This window comes from Ostrea edulis, chromosome 5 (assembly GCF_947568905.1).
Source record: "Ostrea edulis chromosome 5, xbOstEdul1.1, whole genome shotgun sequence".
Taxonomy (NCBI): Eukaryota; Metazoa; Mollusca; class Bivalvia; order Ostreida; family Ostreidae; genus Ostrea; species Ostrea edulis.
The window spans coordinates 60,557,882-60,578,276 of NC_079168.1; the positions used below are offsets into that span (position 1 = coordinate 60,557,882).

At 33.8% G+C, this 20,395-nt stretch overlaps 1 protein-coding gene across 1 annotated transcript in view; it reads right to left on the reverse strand.

Moving 5' to 3' along the window:
- Window positions 1–20,395, reverse strand: part of LOC125651097 (adipokinetic hormone/corazonin-related peptide receptor variant I-like) — a 64,183-nt gene that overhangs the window by 19,703 nt on the left and 24,085 nt on the right. The window contains exons 2-3 of the mRNA XM_056165003.1: window positions 18,140–18,344; window positions 919–1,056 (exon numbers count right to left, since the gene is read on the reverse strand). Of these exons, the coding sequence (XP_056020978.1) occupies window positions 919–1,056; window positions 18,140–18,344 (343 nt within the window). The remainder of the gene's footprint in view (window positions 1–918; window positions 1,057–18,139; window positions 18,345–20,395) is intronic.

The window sequence follows — 20,395 nt, forward strand, 5'->3', positions numbered from 1 at the left end:
ATGTATAGGATTTAAAGTACATGTAATTTATGTATAAGATTTAAGGTACATGTTATTTATGTATATGATTTAAGGTACATGTTTATGTATAGGATTTAAGGTACATGTTTTTATGTGTAGGATTTAAGGTACATGTTTATGTATAGGATTTAAGGTACATGTTTATGTATAGGATTTAAGGTACATATTTATGTGTAGGATTTAAGGTACGTGTTTTTATGTATAGGATTTAAGGTACATGTTTTTATGTATAGGATTTAAGGTACATGTTTTCATGTATAGGATTTAAGGTACATGTTTATGTATAGGATTTAAGGTACATGTTTATGTATAGGATTTAAGGTACATGTTTATGTATAGGATTTAAGGTACACGTAATTTATGTATAGGATTTAAGGTACATGTAATTTATGTATAGGATTTAAGGTACATGTAATTTATGTATAGGATTTAAAGTACATGTTTATGTATAGGATTTAAGGTACATGTTTATATGTAGGATTTAAGGTACATGTATTTTATGTATAGGATTTAAGGTACATGTTTATGTATAGGATTTAAGGTTCATGTTTATGTATAGGATTTAAGGTACATGTAATTTATGTATAGGATTTAAGGTACATGTTTATGTGTAGGATTTAAGGTACATGTAATTTATGTATAGGATTTAAGGTACATGTAATTTATGTATAGGATTTAAGGTACATGTTTATGTGTAGGATTTAAGGTTCATGTTTATGTATAGGATTTAAGGTACATGTTTATGTATAGGATTTAAGGTACATGTTTCAGCCATTTTGCAAAGGAATCCTGTTTGGAACCCATGCTTCATAAAATATATTTTCAAGACAATAGAGATCTCAAAAAGATTCTAAGACTTTTATTCCATTGATTATGGTATTAAAAATGTTATCATACCTATTACAAGTGTCATCTTGAGTGTTCTGATGCGAGCTTTTCCGATGATTCCAGCCCTAGTACATGATATGAGACCACTTCTTGACAGCGGGTATGTATGCGACCGGTGTGTGTAAAGTCCAAACTCGCGACGGTCTTCTACAAATGGATAAATATACTTCAAAATGAAGTTTGCGTAAAACAAAATACAATTAAATTCAAGTTTCAAGGAGTATCAAAAGTGGACCGTGAATGGTAAAAATACTGACATATACATTGCCAGTCGCTCCACTAGCTTCAGATACACTGCCAAACATAGACGCATGAACTCGGTCTTTGCCAGACTGTGAAATCTTTATCTTGTTTCCGTAACGACCATGACACATCGTTGAAAACCCATAGTCGGTCTCACTACTCTCAAACACCCCCTCCCCACGTGAGCCACACACCACCCCACCCCCCCAACGTGAGCCACAAGGACATATTCGCTGAATTTATAGCATCGATAGCCACCCCCCCCCCCACCCCCCAAAGCTCAAATACAAATTGGTAAAACTAATTCTAGTATCTAAGCAAAACATCTTCACTGCATATGCATTTCTACGATAAGAGATCACCATCTGATTGTACTTACAATGATTAATATTAGCATCTACCAATCGATATATTTTAAAGAACAGGAAAAGGCATTTTAAATTTACATCAATGATGGTTGAGCATATTCTTGTTTGAAAGGGCACACGATTTCTTCAAATACCGTTTGATAGATCCTCTTCTACTACCAATACTCTTTGTTAAACATCATTCTTTAATCATGTGATTTTTAAAAGATTATGCGAACCGAACCATTTAAACTGATCGTGATTTCCATTGGATGTTTGTCGCATGATGATAGGTGAAGATAACGAACGGCGATCAATTTCATAACTCTTACAAAGAATACCCACAGGTGGAAGCAGGTGCCTAGGAGGGGGAAGGATCCCCTGTCGACCGATCACACCTGCCGTGAGCCCTATATCTCGATTATGTAAGCGTAGTAATTGGCCGCATTTATAATGCGTATAATTTGTAAACGCAGATTAGACACACTTTCAAGGAAAATGTCCTTGTACATGTACCCGAGCCCGATGGGATGTGAGAAAATACCGACCTACGACGTTGACATGTCACTTCAATGTCTTGTGTGTTAAAGATATTTTAGATGTACTTGATATACGAAGTGTTTTACGAACAGTCATTATTATGGACCGCCAAATTAACATAAACTCAAATAATTGAAGATATCTTCAATTATTTGAAGATATCATCAATTCATTTGATGCGCGCAACAATTCAATTAAAGATCTCTTCAAATAATTAATGATATCTTCAATTCTGAATTATTGCATGCATTAATTGAATGGATGATAGCATTGATTCTTCAGCTGAATTGATGCGCGCTTTAATTGAATTAATGATCTCTTCAAATGAATTAATGATATCAACAATTGCATTATTGAAGCGCTTTACAATTCAATTGATGAGAGCAATAATTTAATTGATGCGCGCATTAATTCATTTCATGAGAGCAATAATTGATTCAATGCGCGCATTAATTCAATTATTGCTCTCTTCAATTGAATTAATGATATCTTTAATCCATTTGAAGAGAGCAATAATTCTTTTAGAGAGAGCAACTATATAACTAAAGACATGCCGGTTTCGAGATACACCCGAGTTATTTCCCTTTGGAGAATTCTCTTACATAGTGAGGCGCGAAACAATTTGTTTACACGCGGGAGTGGGACTAATATTCATCACAGCGTAAATGAATGTACTCAGTGAGTTTCTCATACACTGTTAGATTACCCGAATTCGACTGATACACAAACTGAGTATAGATATTTAGGGAGTAATTAAATACATAGAATTCTTATCATATCACGTTATTTCGATGCTCATAAATACCATATCTAAGATATTACTTGCAAATACGACATTGTTTTTATTTTTCCACTTTAGTAAAACATTTCTTTTGATAGTATTTTGTATTTCTCACATTTACATATCAAAAGAGAAGCCGCTTTTATTACATTTCATCGTCTTCCTCGTTGACTGTAGGTCCATTCTGTCCCACTTAGTCATTCAAAGTTCCAATAAATGCACCTCCTACACAGAAGAGTTCGTATCTCGAAACTGGCGTCAACATATCCACAATTGAATTACTGATCTCTTTAATTAATAAAATTGTTGTTTTCTTTAAAAGAATTGATCCACGCATTAAATCCTTATACAAAAGCATTGTAAATAATTAAAGATATATGCAATTGATTAAAGAGATCATCAAATTATTTATACCGAGCTCTAAATTAATTATTGCGATAAATATTTCTACGAAATTGATGCTCTCATTAATTGAATTGAAGGGAGCAATAATTAATTTAATGCGCGCATCAAATCTTTTAATGCTTTCATTAATTCAATTGATGAGAGCAATAATTGAATTGAAGCGCGCTTTAATTCATTTCATGAGAGCAATAATTTATTTAATGCGCGCATTAATTAAATTAAAAGGAGCAATAATTGAATTGATGATATCTTCAAATATTTGAGTTTAAGTTAATTTTGCGCTTCATACATTATGCATGTATTAGTGAATACTGCATGTACATGTACAGTGTAGTACTGACCTAACCGGTATTTGAACCTCTAACTATCCTTAAAATAAACTCGACTATATAATGCCTCCCTACATAGTACAAAACTGTATATAAAATATTTGACTATTGATATTTCAATTGTTGTCAATATGAAATATTTATATAATTTGCCATACAATTAAAATATTTCAACATATACATGTATGTTTGTTCACTTTAGTTCCGAGGTCAATGACAGTGAATCCAAGGTTGTTAAAATCCAACCTGAACTACAAAGACCAAAACCATCCTATTGTTTATTTGGTAAACCAGAATGAATTGTGAAAATGATGAAATCATTTCAGACTACAGCCTAACTGCCAGTCATCGGCTATGTATGAAGGACTTCTGAATAATTTTGTTTTTAACTCACTGATTTGAAAGCCATGATGAACCTGAATTTACTCTTTTCATATCATGCAGAGAATTAAAGGTCTTGTCATGTTCAGACGTCATTCACTATATAAATGTGAATATCGTTTGTTTGAGTTGTTTTACGTCCCATTAGGGAATTTTTCACTGTAGTGACGTCACCAGCTTTATGTTTATGTGCGAGACAAGATAAATATAAAATGGACTTGAAATCTGATTTGAAAAGGACAAAAAATTACTTTAAATCAATAAGTACAACACGGACACCTGCAGCTGATGCAATAGATAATTCATATCGATACAGAAAAGCAGAACTTCCCACAATGTCAATTACTAAAGTGTAGCTTTCAAATACATGTTTAAAACCCGCTGGTGTGTCCAGGGGTCCATGTTCGCCCTACTCTCAATTTTGTATTCTTTATAATATTTATGAAATTGATCACTGTTTGCTATCTTTACCTTTTTAAAAAAGAATAAAAACAATACATACATATGTGCAGAAATAGCTGGGTATATAATCAATAGAATATTGTATTAAAAGAGATACATGTGTACAGAAATGTTTCTGTCTGTAACGAAATATTAGAATAAAACGATACATATACTGGCATGGTTGTGTTTGTAATTATAGACCATTACTACTGTAAAACAGATACACAAATGTAATACAACCAAAAGAATAAAAAATAATACTACAAAGACTATAACATCCTCTTCAAGACTATAGATCTGCACTGCGTTTGAACAAAATTAAATCCTCAGAAACAAATACAAAATATACTTAATTATACGAACTAGCTGAAGCACCTAGTAAGCTCTCTGTGTAACTTGCTGCAATGAGAGGAAATCGTCCGCTACTAAAGCCGTCACAGACAAGTCCACATTTCCCAAGATGTCACATTTTGTCTTAAATTATTGATACATCGGCGTCCAAACAGAGTTAAGTAAGTGTGGAATAACGAGCAACTGTTTCCTCTGTGAAAGAAGCCTTCTCTAGCTGATCGTCTTAAAGAGGAACAGAACAGCTGCCCCACTATCAAACACTGAATGAACCAAGTTTGAATAGCTGATCGGATTAGTAATTATTAGATATCAAACAAAACATGACGTCCCCAATAGGTTGTGAGGGGTTCATTTGTTGTATACTAAGTACCTTTAAGGAAATGGAATACTATCATGAGTATACAAGGTTTTCAAAAGCAGGTGAAACTTCGATGTCAGGGTCAAGGACTTACACATATAGAATATAAATATAAAAGTTCTATCACCAACAAGGAAGGTAATTGGGAGATGACCTTTGTTCAACTTACGTAGGCCATCACGCAATATAGCATAGGACTTTGATATTGGCCTCTTCCCATCCTTGTTCTGTTTGAAATCGTTCTTCAGAAATATAATCCTATACCCAAACAAAGATTTCAAATAATGAGCACTATATAAACATATTTCTTTAGTTTATAAAATGATGCAAAATGATATATATTCACATGATTTTTTATACCTCCGAAATTAGAAATTCGGGAGCATATTATAGTTTTCAGTCAGTCCGCCTGTTTGTCCGCAAAATTGTTTTAGGTACTTTATGGACGAGTTCATTGCTGATTAGATGGGTTGTAGGTTAAGACATAATGAGTCTCTGCATATAGTAAATATATACACATACTGAGTCTATGCATATAGTAAATAAATGATTATGTTAAAGGGATAAAAAGAAATTAAACAGCTGAATGAATTTGATGCAGTTATTGATTATTTAGGTCACCCGAGTCACCTATCACAATTGGTATGCGTCCGTCGTCGTCCTTCAAGGAATGAACTTTTTTCTTAACTTTTTATTCATATCTACCATATCCAGTTCTTTTCAAATTTGGTATGAAACATTTATGACACAAGAGGGACTTAAAGTGTGATTTTCAGGATCCCTGCAACCCTGGGCCTAAGCAAAAATTGCCAAAATTGACCAATTTTCATAAATCTTCTTTACAACCGCACATCTGTAAGAAAAACTAAATGCACAAACATGTGGAGCAGGAGGGGTTCTACCAAAATTGTAAATTTCATGATCCCTTGGGTAGAGGTCCTGATTCCAGGGCGGGGCAAAACTTAGTATATTGTGTTTATGTGTACATGTAAACCATTTAGATAATATTTAATACTATTGATACTAAATGGATACTATTTAGAAGGAGTAGGTAGTCCTTTACCAAAATTGTAAATTTCATGATTCCAGGGTTATGCATTTTGGTACCAGCTTGGATGAGACTAAAATTGTTATTGATCATTTCAAAGACTTTTTCTTTAATTTTGCTGATACTGTATACAAAGTAAATACATATTGAGGAGAAGCAGAGAGGGATGGACCAAAATTGCATATTATGCAACTCTGGAGGGTTTACTCTAAGGCAGGTCCAAAATAGTCATATACATTGTATATAGTGTTGATATAACATGCATCATGCAAAGTTTTTTTCCTCAGTGAGGGCACTTTTCGGGCATTCGACATTTGTGTTTTAAGAACAAATCTTGTTTTATACAGCTGCTGAATATTAGCTTATAAATGCAGAACAGATAAACCTATGCAGATTCCATCGCCCGGGGGCTAGTGATACTAATAACTAATACTCCGGTCACCTATAAGGTCTGAGGACCTCTTCATACATTTGTGAATGTTTGAAACTCCCAGGAATACGTTTAATATATCGTATTCATACTTTGCTCAAAAATGTTTTATTTGTGTGAATAAATTACACTGATTTTAGATAAGTTAACAGAAACTTGTTGCCATTCTCGGTACATTGAAATATAACACTAATAATCTACAACAATTCAAAATGCAATTACTTCATTGACATTTTTGTTGGTTTACGCAAGTCCAAACTTTTCGAATATCCCTTGGTGATAAGCGCTTTATTTTCTTCCATTGTTTCACGGGTGTTAAATGACCCAGCACATGTGAATAGGCTTAACCATGTCTGCGCGAAGATCAACCAGCGGAGGGGGATTCGGTCTACGCCAACTTTCTCTGCATACCAATCGTGAAATTGGCCCTTCAAAACTTCTTTATACTCTCCATTTACTTTTACAAATGTGTTAGTCAAGGGGTTAAAGTTTATCGGTGTAACACACCGATACATAAAGCGATGATTATATTGTCCTTAAACGGTACTAAAGTGTAGCAGCATGACGTTTAGTACATTGACTATACGTAACCTATGTATTGTATTTTTCATTACATTAATTTTCTTATTATCAAGTTAAATAAAAGAGAAGAACTTTGAATGAATATTTGAAATAAATTCTATTTCAATATTGTTTTCTTTACGATCAAATTCGGAGTGGGCATTTTGGAATTATTTTACGTACTACACTAGGATATTCCGACTGTGGAACGCGGGAAAATATTTGTTGGAGATATTCCTTGCCCATGAAATTACACATCTTCGAAACAGTAAATTTTGCTTAATTTACGAATATTGATACCCATGACTATTGGTCCATTTATGATGCCCCCCTACAACCTAGAGATATTTCAGTGCCAGTCTAACGAAAGAAAAACCTATTTTGATAAGGGAATCTCTACTGTGTTTTTGAGCATTCAAAGAATGCTGGAAGGTTCGCTTGCTTTGTGGTAAATTCCTTGAATATGTGATAATCAATTTTCATTAGACTAGAATCTAGGTGAGTATGCTTGTCTGAATTACAATTGGTTCACCTCGAGTAGCAAATAAATCATTGGGTGGGAGGCTAACTTTTCGGGTAAAACTAAGATCTTTTGTTTTATTTAGATTCTGTCCACTGTGTAGACCAGTAGTTTAATTAAGAAAGGTCCTAATAGAGATCCTTGAGGCATACCTGCACCAGTGTACTTACATGTAGATGAATATGAAAAGGGAAGATAACGAACAGTGATCAATCTCACAATTCCTCTAAAGGATACAAAATTAAAAGCAGGAAAACATAGACTTCTGAGTACACCAGAAGTGGAATAAGGTGCATAGAACGAGTAAGCATCCCCTGTTGACGGGTTACATCCGCCGTGAGTTCTATATCTTGATCAAGTAAACGGAGTTTTCTTAGTTAAAATTAGTATGTAAAGTATAATTCTCAATCCAATGATATAGATTACCGTAGATATTATTCAACTGTAATTTTTGGGTCTGGAGGGGATAGGTTGAAAACTCCAACATTAATACAATTCAAAAAATGAAATCTTACTCCTGGGAATATTAGTATAAAACTCTGTATAAAACTGGGTGCGAAGTCATTCTTAACATGAAAGCATGATAGAAAATATTGTGAATTTCATGATCCTCGGGTTGGGAAAAAGGTCAAAGGGAGGGGGTCTATGGATCATATACATGTAACATGCATTAAATATCTTCTTTACTCCAGAACATCTAGTAAACAAACATCGTGTAATTACTGGTGCATAGTTACATTGAGTATAAGGAGGATCTACCAAAATCGTGGAATTTATTACTCCAGGTGACTGACTCATGCTTAAGGTGGGAGTGTGAAGATAATAAATTGATTACACATTAGATATTTAAAAATCACCTTCTCTTTCCGAAAACAAGTGCATACTTAATTTCAAACAGTGTCATGAAATGTATGATCCTTGGACGTTTAAGGTTTTAAATATGAATACACGTATTACTTGATGTAATATCTTTTGATATTTATGAATAAAATGATTAGAAAGCTGATTAATTATGATCCGAAGACCTTCAAGAGCGCTTGCGTGGAATTGTAATTCTGGCGAAAAGTAAGATGCAAAAAGCGGGTCATTCTTTTTTTTTTTTTTTTTAAACTTCCTGTTTGAATCTACTGTTTGAAGTGCTCATTAAGAAGTTTATTCGTGCAAACATTAATGTAGTATGATTTAAGAAAATCAATGAGAGATTTGATTGAAACATTGTTCTTAGACTGAAGTTATGCATTTCTATCTCCAATTAAAATATTTAAAGTATTAGAAAGTTATGCTTATTTCTATTCTTTTAAAAAGAATATTGTTGTCTAAGAATATTTCAAAAACATATCAAAAGGTTTGAATCAGAACATTTACATACATTTTTTATTAAAGTAAAATAAAATCAATGTACCGTACATTTTGATTTATAGTTAATGTATGAATATTTCCATTTTCTATTTATCCATTTTCTGTTGGTGTGGGGGTGGGGGTGTCATACTCTAGCAATTTTTAAACCATTTACCAAATTGAGATAAATGATAATAAACTATTGAATCCTCTGGAAATCTTATTTATTCGTATAGTGTTTATATCAAGCATCACCCGGAAATATTTTGATATTTGATTGATTCATTGATTTTTTTTAAAGCAACATTTTCGATAAACAAGAGGCCCACAGGCCTTATCGGTCACCTGAGTACTAGTGAAAAAGTACCACTACTCCCAAGGGCTATGAAATCTAGAAAAAAATCCTGTTACGAATATCTAAGCTAAATTCTAATGTTCAGCAACAGTATAAAACGAGATGTGTTCTTAAAACTTCACTGCCCTCAAAAGTGCATACACTGATGAAAGGCATTACATAATATAATAGGTGTATTAACAATAAAACATCAAAAGATATGACTAATTTGGACCTATCCTGGGTTGTGAAATTCACCATTTTTTGTACATTCTTTTCTGATATTCCTAAGTATGCATTTAGATTTCATACAGTATCAGCAAACTTACATATAAATAAAATATACTAAGTTTGGCCCCACCCTGGGGTCAGAACTCCTACTCTGGGGATCATCACATTTACAATTTGGGTACAAGACTACCTATCCTTTCTAAATATCCATTTAGTTTCAATTTAGTATCAATAGCACTAAAGAAGATGTTATCTAAGTGTTTTACACATAGACATTATATACCAAGTTTTTAGTTTTTCTTAAACATGTGCAGTTCTAGAGAAGAAGAGTTTGGTTTTTTTTTTTTTGTTTTTTTTTTAAATAGTCAATTTTGGCCAGCTTTTGCCCCGCCCCTAAGGTCCCAGGGGTGCAAGAATCCTGTAATTTATAATTTATGTCCCCCTTGTTCCAAAGATGCTTCATACCAAATTTGAAAAGAATTGGACAGGTAGTTATCAAGAAGAAGTTAAAAATGTTCAATTGTTAACACACAACGACAACCAATACGGAAGTTCCGAGTTCCCCAAGAGTTATTTCCCTTTGTCGAACTCTTCCGTAAAGTATGACGTAAAATATGATGACATTTGCTAATTACTATCGTTGTATTATTTCTTAAAAGATGATATCCAGAGTTTCTGAGACCATCCTATCTCAGGGGAAAGGCAACTTTAGTGAGTTTATGAGTATTGGATAACAAAATGGCTCAAACAGATAATGTTAATTGCCATCTTTCTTTGATAAAAGCGTCACTCATGTAGAAGAGGAAACGAATAATGATTTAATAGCCAATTTGATGATCTTATTCAAACAGATTATGCTTGATATGGCCAGAATATACATACCAGTGATTGATATAAACAAAAGTTACGCTTTTATTACATTAATCGTAAGTAATTGTTATGTACAATGCCAGTCTACGATATAATGTATACATTGTGTACCCACCATACGTCATAAAATGCGAAAGAGTTCGACAAAGGGAAATAATTTTTGTGTAACTCGGAACCTGCGTATTGCAATAGGTCACCCGAGTAAACTGAAGTGACCTAAGAATATACTAGATTGACCATTTGATTAGACAACTTCTGGTTTGATCTGAGGAATTCTGTTTTTATCTATTATATAGTGTGCCTCGCGGGGGTATAAGTCCCGAAAGGAGAGTTCTAGTTTTTAACTGGTGGGTTGCATCAACTCTATTTTAACTTGTGCGATAGAACACGCTGGCTGATATCTACATGTACATGTAACATGTTTTCTATGCCGTATCAGACATAAAAGTATTGCTGTCATCACTATACAAACCTTACAACAATGATACAAATTGTCATTGCTGCAAGCATGTATGCAAAACTGTTTGTGTTCCACAATATGCAACATACAGTGAAATATACATGTAGTTGTGTTTTTAATTCATTTTTACACAAACACTTCACAATGACGAGTATATAATATTGCCGGACGTACAATGGATTTCACTAATTGCATTTACTAGGCCTGTTCCCACTTTTTTCTTTGAATGTTCTTTCTATTTGTAAAAATGTAGTTGCCGGCGAGATTCCGCTTCACTTTCACTTTTCTTTTCTTTTTGACAAGAGCAATGTCAGTAATGAAGTTTTTAATTAAAATTCACGGAAACGGATTCCCTCTCCACGTTTGGAATATGATAATACAAAATAAATATATATAATGTAGGTGAACTTTAAACTTTATTTTTGATTATGGAAATGCCGATGGCTGACTCTCTTAGCCTTTTTCCACAGCTAAATTTGTCACGGTTTAGACTAAAAAGCTTTGTATCTGAGAGACAACAGAGACTCGCATTTCGCTTATGACCATAATCAAGAGAATTAAACATTCTTTCTTATCACAAGAACATTCAGTATTCAGAGTAATGTACACAACATCCCCATTTCATGGTCTACATTATATTACAGGGTGGTAATACGGAATATCGGAACTATCATTTCGTCTCCGATTCCATCGCGGTTGTCCAGTGAGATCTCGTTGTTTTCTGCTTTGACTTAGGCAAGTGTTCAGTATACAAATACACTACATGTATCGGATATATTGAGTTCAGGCACTTAGCGCCGTTTTTAAAAGTGAAAGGGAGGGGAAGGAGAACAATTGCCTTCACATTCGTCTGTAATTTCATAGCTAGGAAGAAAAGTAGTCCAAATCCCAAAATCGTCGAAAAGGGGGGGAGGGGGTTATCTCTTAGTACACTCGGTACGCTTATCGTGGGTATCCGGTTTAGAATAGGTCCCCAGTACCCCTCGCTTGTCGTAAGAGGCGATTAAATGGGACGGTCTTTCGGATGAGACAGCAAAAACCGAGGAACCGTGTTACATTAGATATGACAAAGGCAATCTCCCACCAGAGGGCGCATTACGCAAGCTTCACTTACACCTCTGTCAACGCTTGGAATCACGTGACAATATAATCACATGATATAAACAGTCATTCTCGTTTCCTTTCCCTTTAAAAGTTCTGGCAACAGGTGATACATCAGGCTCTTTTCATAGCCTACTGGCTCTTTTTAAAGTATATTTTTACCATTTAGCTGTTTGTGTCTAATTTTACAAGTTTTATCGTATTTTTTTTTTTACAGCCCAAGGTTTGACACTAAGGCAGGTCCGACCGACCGAGTCTACTAAATGATAGGTCCGGTCGGGTAAAATGTCGATTTACTACTCCGACTGGTCGTGTTTAAAAATAAACAAATTTAAGAAACTTTACTTTAAATCATAAGATATTTTATTCTTTAAAAAAACCCTGTAAAGAGTTTGCGAGCAATTTTGGACCGCATGATGACATAATCTATATTTTTAGTTCTAATAATTCGCGGTCGGAAGTAATGTTCTACGACATATACACAATGTTAATGTGTGTAAAGTTATGTTTTGTTTAAATAGAATTATTGAATTAATTTTCATTGAAAAAAAACCCAAAACAGTTCATTTGAATTGAATATAAGAAAGTGTTTATCAAATTAATGAATTACGTCGTAAACAGCAATTTTTCGGTGTTTACATATGTGCGGGAATGTCTATATTCAAATACGAATTCTCGTCCTCAAGGAAAGCAAAAGATATCCCAAGAAATTAAAGAGAAAAAGCAGGGCTTATGAAATAGAAATTTTTAAAAAATATTGAGGTCATTTTATTCTAAACGGATTAAAGAATTTCCGTGCCGGTAACAATTTAAAGAAACTGAAAATATGTTTGAAAGTAAAAGCATCAAATTGAATGACGAGACTAAAGATTTTTTTTAGACAATTAAATGCATTTTAGTTCAAACTTAACGTTTGTCATTTAAATTAAGTATTTAGATATGGAGAATCATCAGATTTTTTTCTGGAAAGTTGGTCAGGGCTAGTGGATGTAAGGTTAGGTCTAGCAAAATTCATTTGAAGTAGCCCGATTGGTCTAGTGCTCAAAAAAATTAATGTCAAACCCTGCAGCCTTTTCTGCTTTTGATTCCATATTTACATTAAATCTCCACCACATTAATGTCCTACATCCATACGCATAATACGAAGTAGTTCCAAATTTAGGATCAGAAAACAGCGATTTTAAACAATTTACAGTAAGCATCAATTTAATTGCACCAAAAGCATTTCATAATATGACTAAATATTTAGTCCAAATCATAAATGTTAGATATTAGAAACTTTTACAAGATTTCTGTAAATTGAGCGTTGACAGATGTACATGTATAGTACGAGTAGCGCAAGGAACTCTGGGTAGAGAATGGCTTAAAGACCGTAAGCGCTGAGCATAGGCCTATTTTGCAGCCCTTCACCGGCAATGGTGACGTTTCCATACAAGTGAAAAATTCTCGAGCGGGACGTCAATTAATATACAACCATTCGTTACTCGAGTTCAATTCATCGGTTCAACTTTGCATTTCCACTAAGTACTATTTATTACTCTGTAAAAGGTGATCGGCCAATAAATTGATGTTTTCGTGTAAAAATGACCAACTTTTTATGTAATAATAATGGAAAGTATGTTAAATGTCAAGAAAGGTTTGAGGGTGTGGGGGTCCTACTGATGCCCTGTGCCTGGAGAACGATGCGTAAGATGTGGTTATTTACGCTATCATTGCATAACAGTAGGTTGCTCAAATCTAACAAACTGAGTAAATATCCACACACGGTAGAAATACACGGTATAATCTGTTGTGAATTATTTTTGGGTCGCCTTCCGCTAGCACACATCAGAAACTCATGTTTTCGGTACTAAGATGTACGCTTCTAACATTTTGAAAAATAATCATCAAATCAAGCAGATATCTTATATCAGAAACGAATCGTCTTTAGCCAAGTACAAGAGATAACGAAGTAAAGGATAAGTTTTGCAACTTCTTTTTCTGAAGAGTTCCAAGTATTTTAGTTCCGATATCCCGTATTCATTACAAAATGTTGTCAGTAATCAACATTAGCCTGTTGAGCGTTGAGCGTTCAACATTAACATCAACAGTAACCTGTCGTACAAACTTATTTTTCCTGCCTCTGATAAAAATCTTGGAATTTCATTGGCTGAAACCAATGCTACAAACAATGATGTTATGTCTCTTACAAACCTAATATTTTCAATATGTCCCTTCCACGTGGTTTACTGACCACATACAAATGTATGTGTACTATGACGTCATGAGAATACATATACCCTGTCATTGGAGTCAACGCATAGTATGACTCATACATGTAGGTATACGAAAACAAGATGAATTCATTTTTGAATTTACAGTTTGTTGAAAAACTTATTTTTATCCCGTTGTTGATGGTTTGAATGTTGCATATGGTAAGCCCTTTTACTATTTATCCGAAAAATAAGATATCTCTTTAAATTAAAGAGATATCTCTTATTTTAAGGAGATATCTCTTTAAAATGAGATATATCTCTTAATCTTAAGAGATATCGCTCTAAAAAAGAGATATCTCTTTCACTTAAAGTGATATCTCTTTTACTTTTAGAGATATCTCTTACACTTTAAGAGATCTCTTTCACTTTAAGACATATCTCTTTCACTTAGAGAGATATATCTTATGCTTTAAGAGATACATGTATCTCTTTCACTTAGAGAGATATCTATTTCACTTAAAGAGATATCTCTTTTACTCTAAGATATATCTCTTTTATTTTGAGAGATATCTCTTTTACTTTGAAATATCTCCTTCACTTAAATCTCTCAAAGTATAAGAGATACCTCTTTAATCGTTGAAAAATATATATCCCTCAAACAGAAAGAGATATCTCTTTCCAATATTTTTATTAGTTTGAATACTTAAGGAATTCTCCCTAAAACGGAAACCCGCCAAAGCAAATCTTACCATGATGGCTGGGGTGTTGCTAAAACGCGGAACGGAAAATGCAACGAAACGGAAAATATATTATGCAATAATGTTATGAGGAGGTCAACATTTTGCAAAATCAACAGTCTTATGAATAAGGGATGCAGAAATTACAGAGAGAACAGGGAGTCATCCTCAGAATCCACCATTTCATATTGATACCTCATACTAATGCATTATTATGTATTTTTACACGGTGTATTATGTGGATGAATGTACCACCAGGCGCTTGCTTATATAATTTACATAGTACGTTTTAATAAAAATTCAAGCAAGCGCCTGTTGACACCATCTTTTTCTCCGGCTTTGTCATCCCTCCCCTCAGATTTTGACAGTATGTTTTTTCCCAAATGAAGAAAAAATAAATAAGATAACATACTGAAAAAGACTTGAACCCCTTTCAAATTCTATTACTTTATTCTGGCTGGTATCGTAAGAAAAGATTTTATGAGCCCATCCAATGAATAAAAGGTACACCCCACCCACCCCCCACCCACCCCAAAAAACCAACATTGTATTAAGATCAAATAATTTTTTGAACAATTTTCCCCAAACATAGCCTTTTCAAATCGAACTACATATATATGTTTTAAGATAACTGAATTTGAATTTAGTTCTACACCTGGTACAATATACATTTATGTATCACATCAAATTTTAAAGCGAACGAGTCCGGTGAAGAAAAAAGTTTTGCCTCATTTGGGATGAATCTATGTGAAAGTTCGTACATTTACCGATATCCTGTGGATTAGTGTTGAAACTGAAGAGATACAGCGGGAAAGAAAGATTGAACCAAAACTAGGGTGAAGTTTACGGCCAATAGTTAGTGAAATTAACAGATTTATTTCATAATGTATGAAATAGATAAAAAGCTAACACAGAATTTATGCTTGAATGGAATTAAAAGTCATATCATTATTAATCCAAATGTTAAGCTATACAAGTATTTAGTTTAGAAATTAACTGACAGAAGTCCTCACTATTTAGGATTGGAGTGCTGTGGTTACTAAGTATCCTGTTAGTTAAAAAATAATAATCAAACACAAGATGTTTAACTTGTTGACTAAATAAGATCATGAATTATTATTGTTTTATACATATCACACTCCCTGTTGTAAGTACACGTTCGTTAATGATGTTTTGACACCGGGGGGTGGGGGTGGGGGTATAAACCACGTGTGTTCTTTTCATTCTCTACCCATAGGTGTCACTGTTCGCTAACACCTCTGTCAATGCCGAAATTTCAAAATTGTTGTAAAATGCCTTGTAAATTCTTATACTAACGTTTAACTGATATCGCTTAGTCAATTTGTGATGCAAAATTTTAAGATAAAGTTATTATATCGCTTGTAAACAATTCCCAAATTGTTGATTGAATCCCCCCCCCCCCCCCCCCCGATTATCTACATTAATCATTGTAATTCTTAAATTCCGTTCCGTTCAGTTTTCCGTTCCGCGTTTTAGCAACAACCTGATAGCTGCAATCCCGTGGGAAGATTTTGCTTTTACCGCATGTGAAATGTATACAGGTAACAAAAAACAAAGACAATAAATTGATGAAATATGCGAGCTAGACTACATTTCGCCTCTCGGCAACTTTACATTGTTACCCCAACCACCTCTTCAACCCATTCCACCATTTGTACACTAGAAATATTTTGCTTGGTTTAAACATAGGGTTACATCATATTAATGGTGATGCAACAGGGAGAAATCATCATAATCACCGGGGGGAAATCTAAAGAGATATCTGTTTAGGTTAAAGAAATATCTCTTTTTGAAAATTTAAAGAGATATCTCTCTAACTTAAAGAGATATCTCTTTTTACATCAATAATGAGATATCTCTTTACGCTAGAGAGATATCCCTTTCTCTCTGAGAGATATCTCTCTAGCTTTGAGAGATATATCTTAAAGAGAAAGATATCTCCCAAGCGTAAAGAGATATCTCATTTGTTTAAAGAGATATCTCTATAAACAAAAGAGGTATCTCTTTTGGTTAAGGAGATATCTCCCTAGCGTAAAAAGATATCTCTCTAACTTACAGAGATATCTCTTTAACCAACAGAGATATCTCTCTTATTTAAAGAGATATCTTATTTTACGAATAAATAGTAAAAGGGTTTACCATAGTTGCAGCCACTTTTTCATTGTTGTACTTTTGATAAAGTACCTCAAGAATACACACAATGTAGTCATTTATTATGACAGTTGTACATTATATTAGAAAAGCATCAAGAATGAATAATGTCAATATGCCTTTAATTAATGTATAGGTAAAATCATCGATAGGATATAAAGGGGTAATATGGAAATATATGGGGTCCTTGGGGAAAAAACATAATGGACTCGGCTTACGCCTCGACCAACATGATTTTTTCAAGGACTCCATATATTTCCGTATCACCCCTCTAAGTGTCTACATAACTAATAATATCTAAATCTGGTAATTTACTTAATCATGTTAAGAATTTTTTAATATCATGTACTTTCCTTAGATAATTATTATTCAACAGTTTATGTTGATGACCTGTAAGTTGTTAGCAACTTGTGTGCAAACCATTTGTATTGATGTGTTATCATACAATTAATTATTTTCAACTCAAATCAGTTCAATGTCTTTTCTCTCAAAGAGTATCGATCGTGTCAGAGTGGACATAATGATTTCAAAGTAATTGATGAGAACTGCAAATCCAATACTAGTAATAACCGTCTCAGATATTGTATAATGGGTAATTTAGGAGTACCATCGGCTCATATTTTCTTAATGTTTATCGTCTTGTACATCATGAGTTTGTAATAAACAATCTATATTTCCTTCGAACCGTTCAAGGCATGATACTAACTTTTCCTTCGTCGTAGAAGAGATGATGTCTTAGAAATTGTATATCGTCATAATCAATCGACAAGATTCGGCGTTACAAGAAGTATACAAGTACATGTATTATGAATGGACATCTAATTAGGGGTTTTGGAGATTTACGTTCGTGGAGAATATACCGAATATGTCACTATGCAACTGTAGGTAAACAGTGTCATAATTGTTTTAATCGAATCACCTTAAAGCGAACGGACACACACAATTTATGTGAAATGCAGTTTTAAATGTATCAGTATTTGATCACATCATCTGCATTTCACATCATAATAAAAGTCTTATTTGAAATTAACAAAAGCGTTAGTTTTATCAATACCTTCGTCCCTCCGTGCAGTTTTGGACACTTTGTATAGGATGAGGGAATACGACGTTGTAATGATGACCAATGGCAGTAAATACACAGTGATGACATTAAATAAATTGTAGGCCAGCTCATGCTGCTCTGTCGGGAAAAAGTTAAATGTCACACACTGTTCAAACCACTTGAATTTAGGGTGCCGCTCCACATGAAAAATGATGCTCTGAAAAGATTAAAAGCAATACGTCTGATTATTAAGCATCTTCTTCTGCTGATGGGTGCAGTGGACATGATAACTGTGGAATTTAATTCCAGTGCGTTGAATTATGTATAATGTCTTTGTAGAAACACGTGAAATGGAGAACCGAGATTAAAATTAAGATTTTGGATTGAAGCAGGTAATCTGAACAAAATATGATGTCAGATCAATTTTGGAGGATTGTTATATGTATATGAACTCATTCTTCTCCAAATACGGTGTTTTCACTGCGACTACAGACGAGGCTGTATTTACTTTCAGCTACTTTGTAATTGCTGTGTAAACAATGTTGTCAATAAAAAGACCAAGCAAATGAACTCGACCTCTCCTACTGTTGAAACCATGTTTTCCAAAGGTGAATAGTTTGCATCTATAAATAAACTAATCAGAAGATATATATTTTCTTTTAACGGATAATTAGATCAAGAGATTTGACATGAAAGAAAAAAAAGTAATACATCTGCGAGCTTTTATCGCTGTAGCTGGCGTGTATTCTGCCTCCAGCAGACAAGTTTGGAGTAAAAATCATATCATATTCAATCAAAATAAGATACGTGTGCGCATATGCACACAACCATAATTATGTAGTCCTAATTTCTAAAACCGAATAAGTTCTCAATACTTATATGAATTGGAATTACATTAATTTCAAGGGACATTTCGTCTCAAAATCAAAATCACTTAAATTAGTTTGTATAATCTTACTGTAAATTCATAGTAATAATGCTTCATTTAAAAAGGTTAATCTTTAATGATGTTTAATCTCAGAATTTCAATAAATATGCAATAACAGAAACACATAACACAGAGAACAAAAATTATATAAAACACAACATACTCATTTTTAAAGGAATGTGTGCAATGTTCTTACAGAATGTTTAAAACTTGAAATCGAGGTCGATGCTCTAAGTGACGTATGGATAACTGTAAAGATGAGGGGGTGTGTATTTATTGCAGCCCGTATCTAGAATTCAGGTGAAACATAAATAATATTCGTTTTACGCTATGGCTACCAAAATGCGGCATCCGTTTCTTCTCAATGTGACAATGTGACTTTCGCTAATTAATGTCGCGCGTTGGGCGAAGGAACAGGACACATAAATGTTAAAGGTCTGGGGTTTAATGTGGCGAGGGCTGCAGGGACTGGTAATGATACAATGTAGAGGTCATAGACTTCGATCCTCCATCACCTAGCTTTGAAACTAGCTCCCAAAGTAAAACGGTACCAATTCTTGTCAGTAATTGAATATCAGTTTCTTGTTTTTTGTTATTCATTTGTTACACTTGTTCACTCATATTTGGACATCACACATGCAGCTGTAGATACCTATGCATAGCGGTATTGAGGGTCCTTTACCGTGCCAACACCTGCTGCAACACAGTATCTCGGTTTTAAAGGACAAGCACCTCTCCCTTCTACATGTATGTGTGCATGTCTAGATTGTGGCGAACGAACATTCACTACCAGTAGGTACACGTAATGTTACTTCTTCGGTTTGATGTGGCCATGGTACGAGACGGATTTAAATCCACCATCTTCCGGTCATATTCCATATGCCACCACCAAGACATGACCAGTCATATCTTCTTCTTTTTTTTTTTTTTTTGTTGTTGAAAATTTGAAGGAAATTCACTCAAAATATTGCTACGTTGTTCAAAGACAACGAAATGCAAACAGGCAAAATAAAAACATTCACATAGCAAAGACAATGACTTATTCTAAAAATAATTGACTTCAAATAGCAATGCACAACTTATAGTGTCCAAGCTCATATTACTAGTATTACTGTATATTATGTGTGAACCATATGAAACCATATTGCACATATGCACTCATTATAAACATGACATGTTGACCTAGTACCAATGCACCGTCCCGTGGTATCTTTTACATTACAGTGGAGTTAATCATATGTACTTATACTACCCTTACTATTATAACATGTAGAGTTGTTATGTACATGTGTGTGTGTATATATATATATATATATATATATATATATATATATATATAT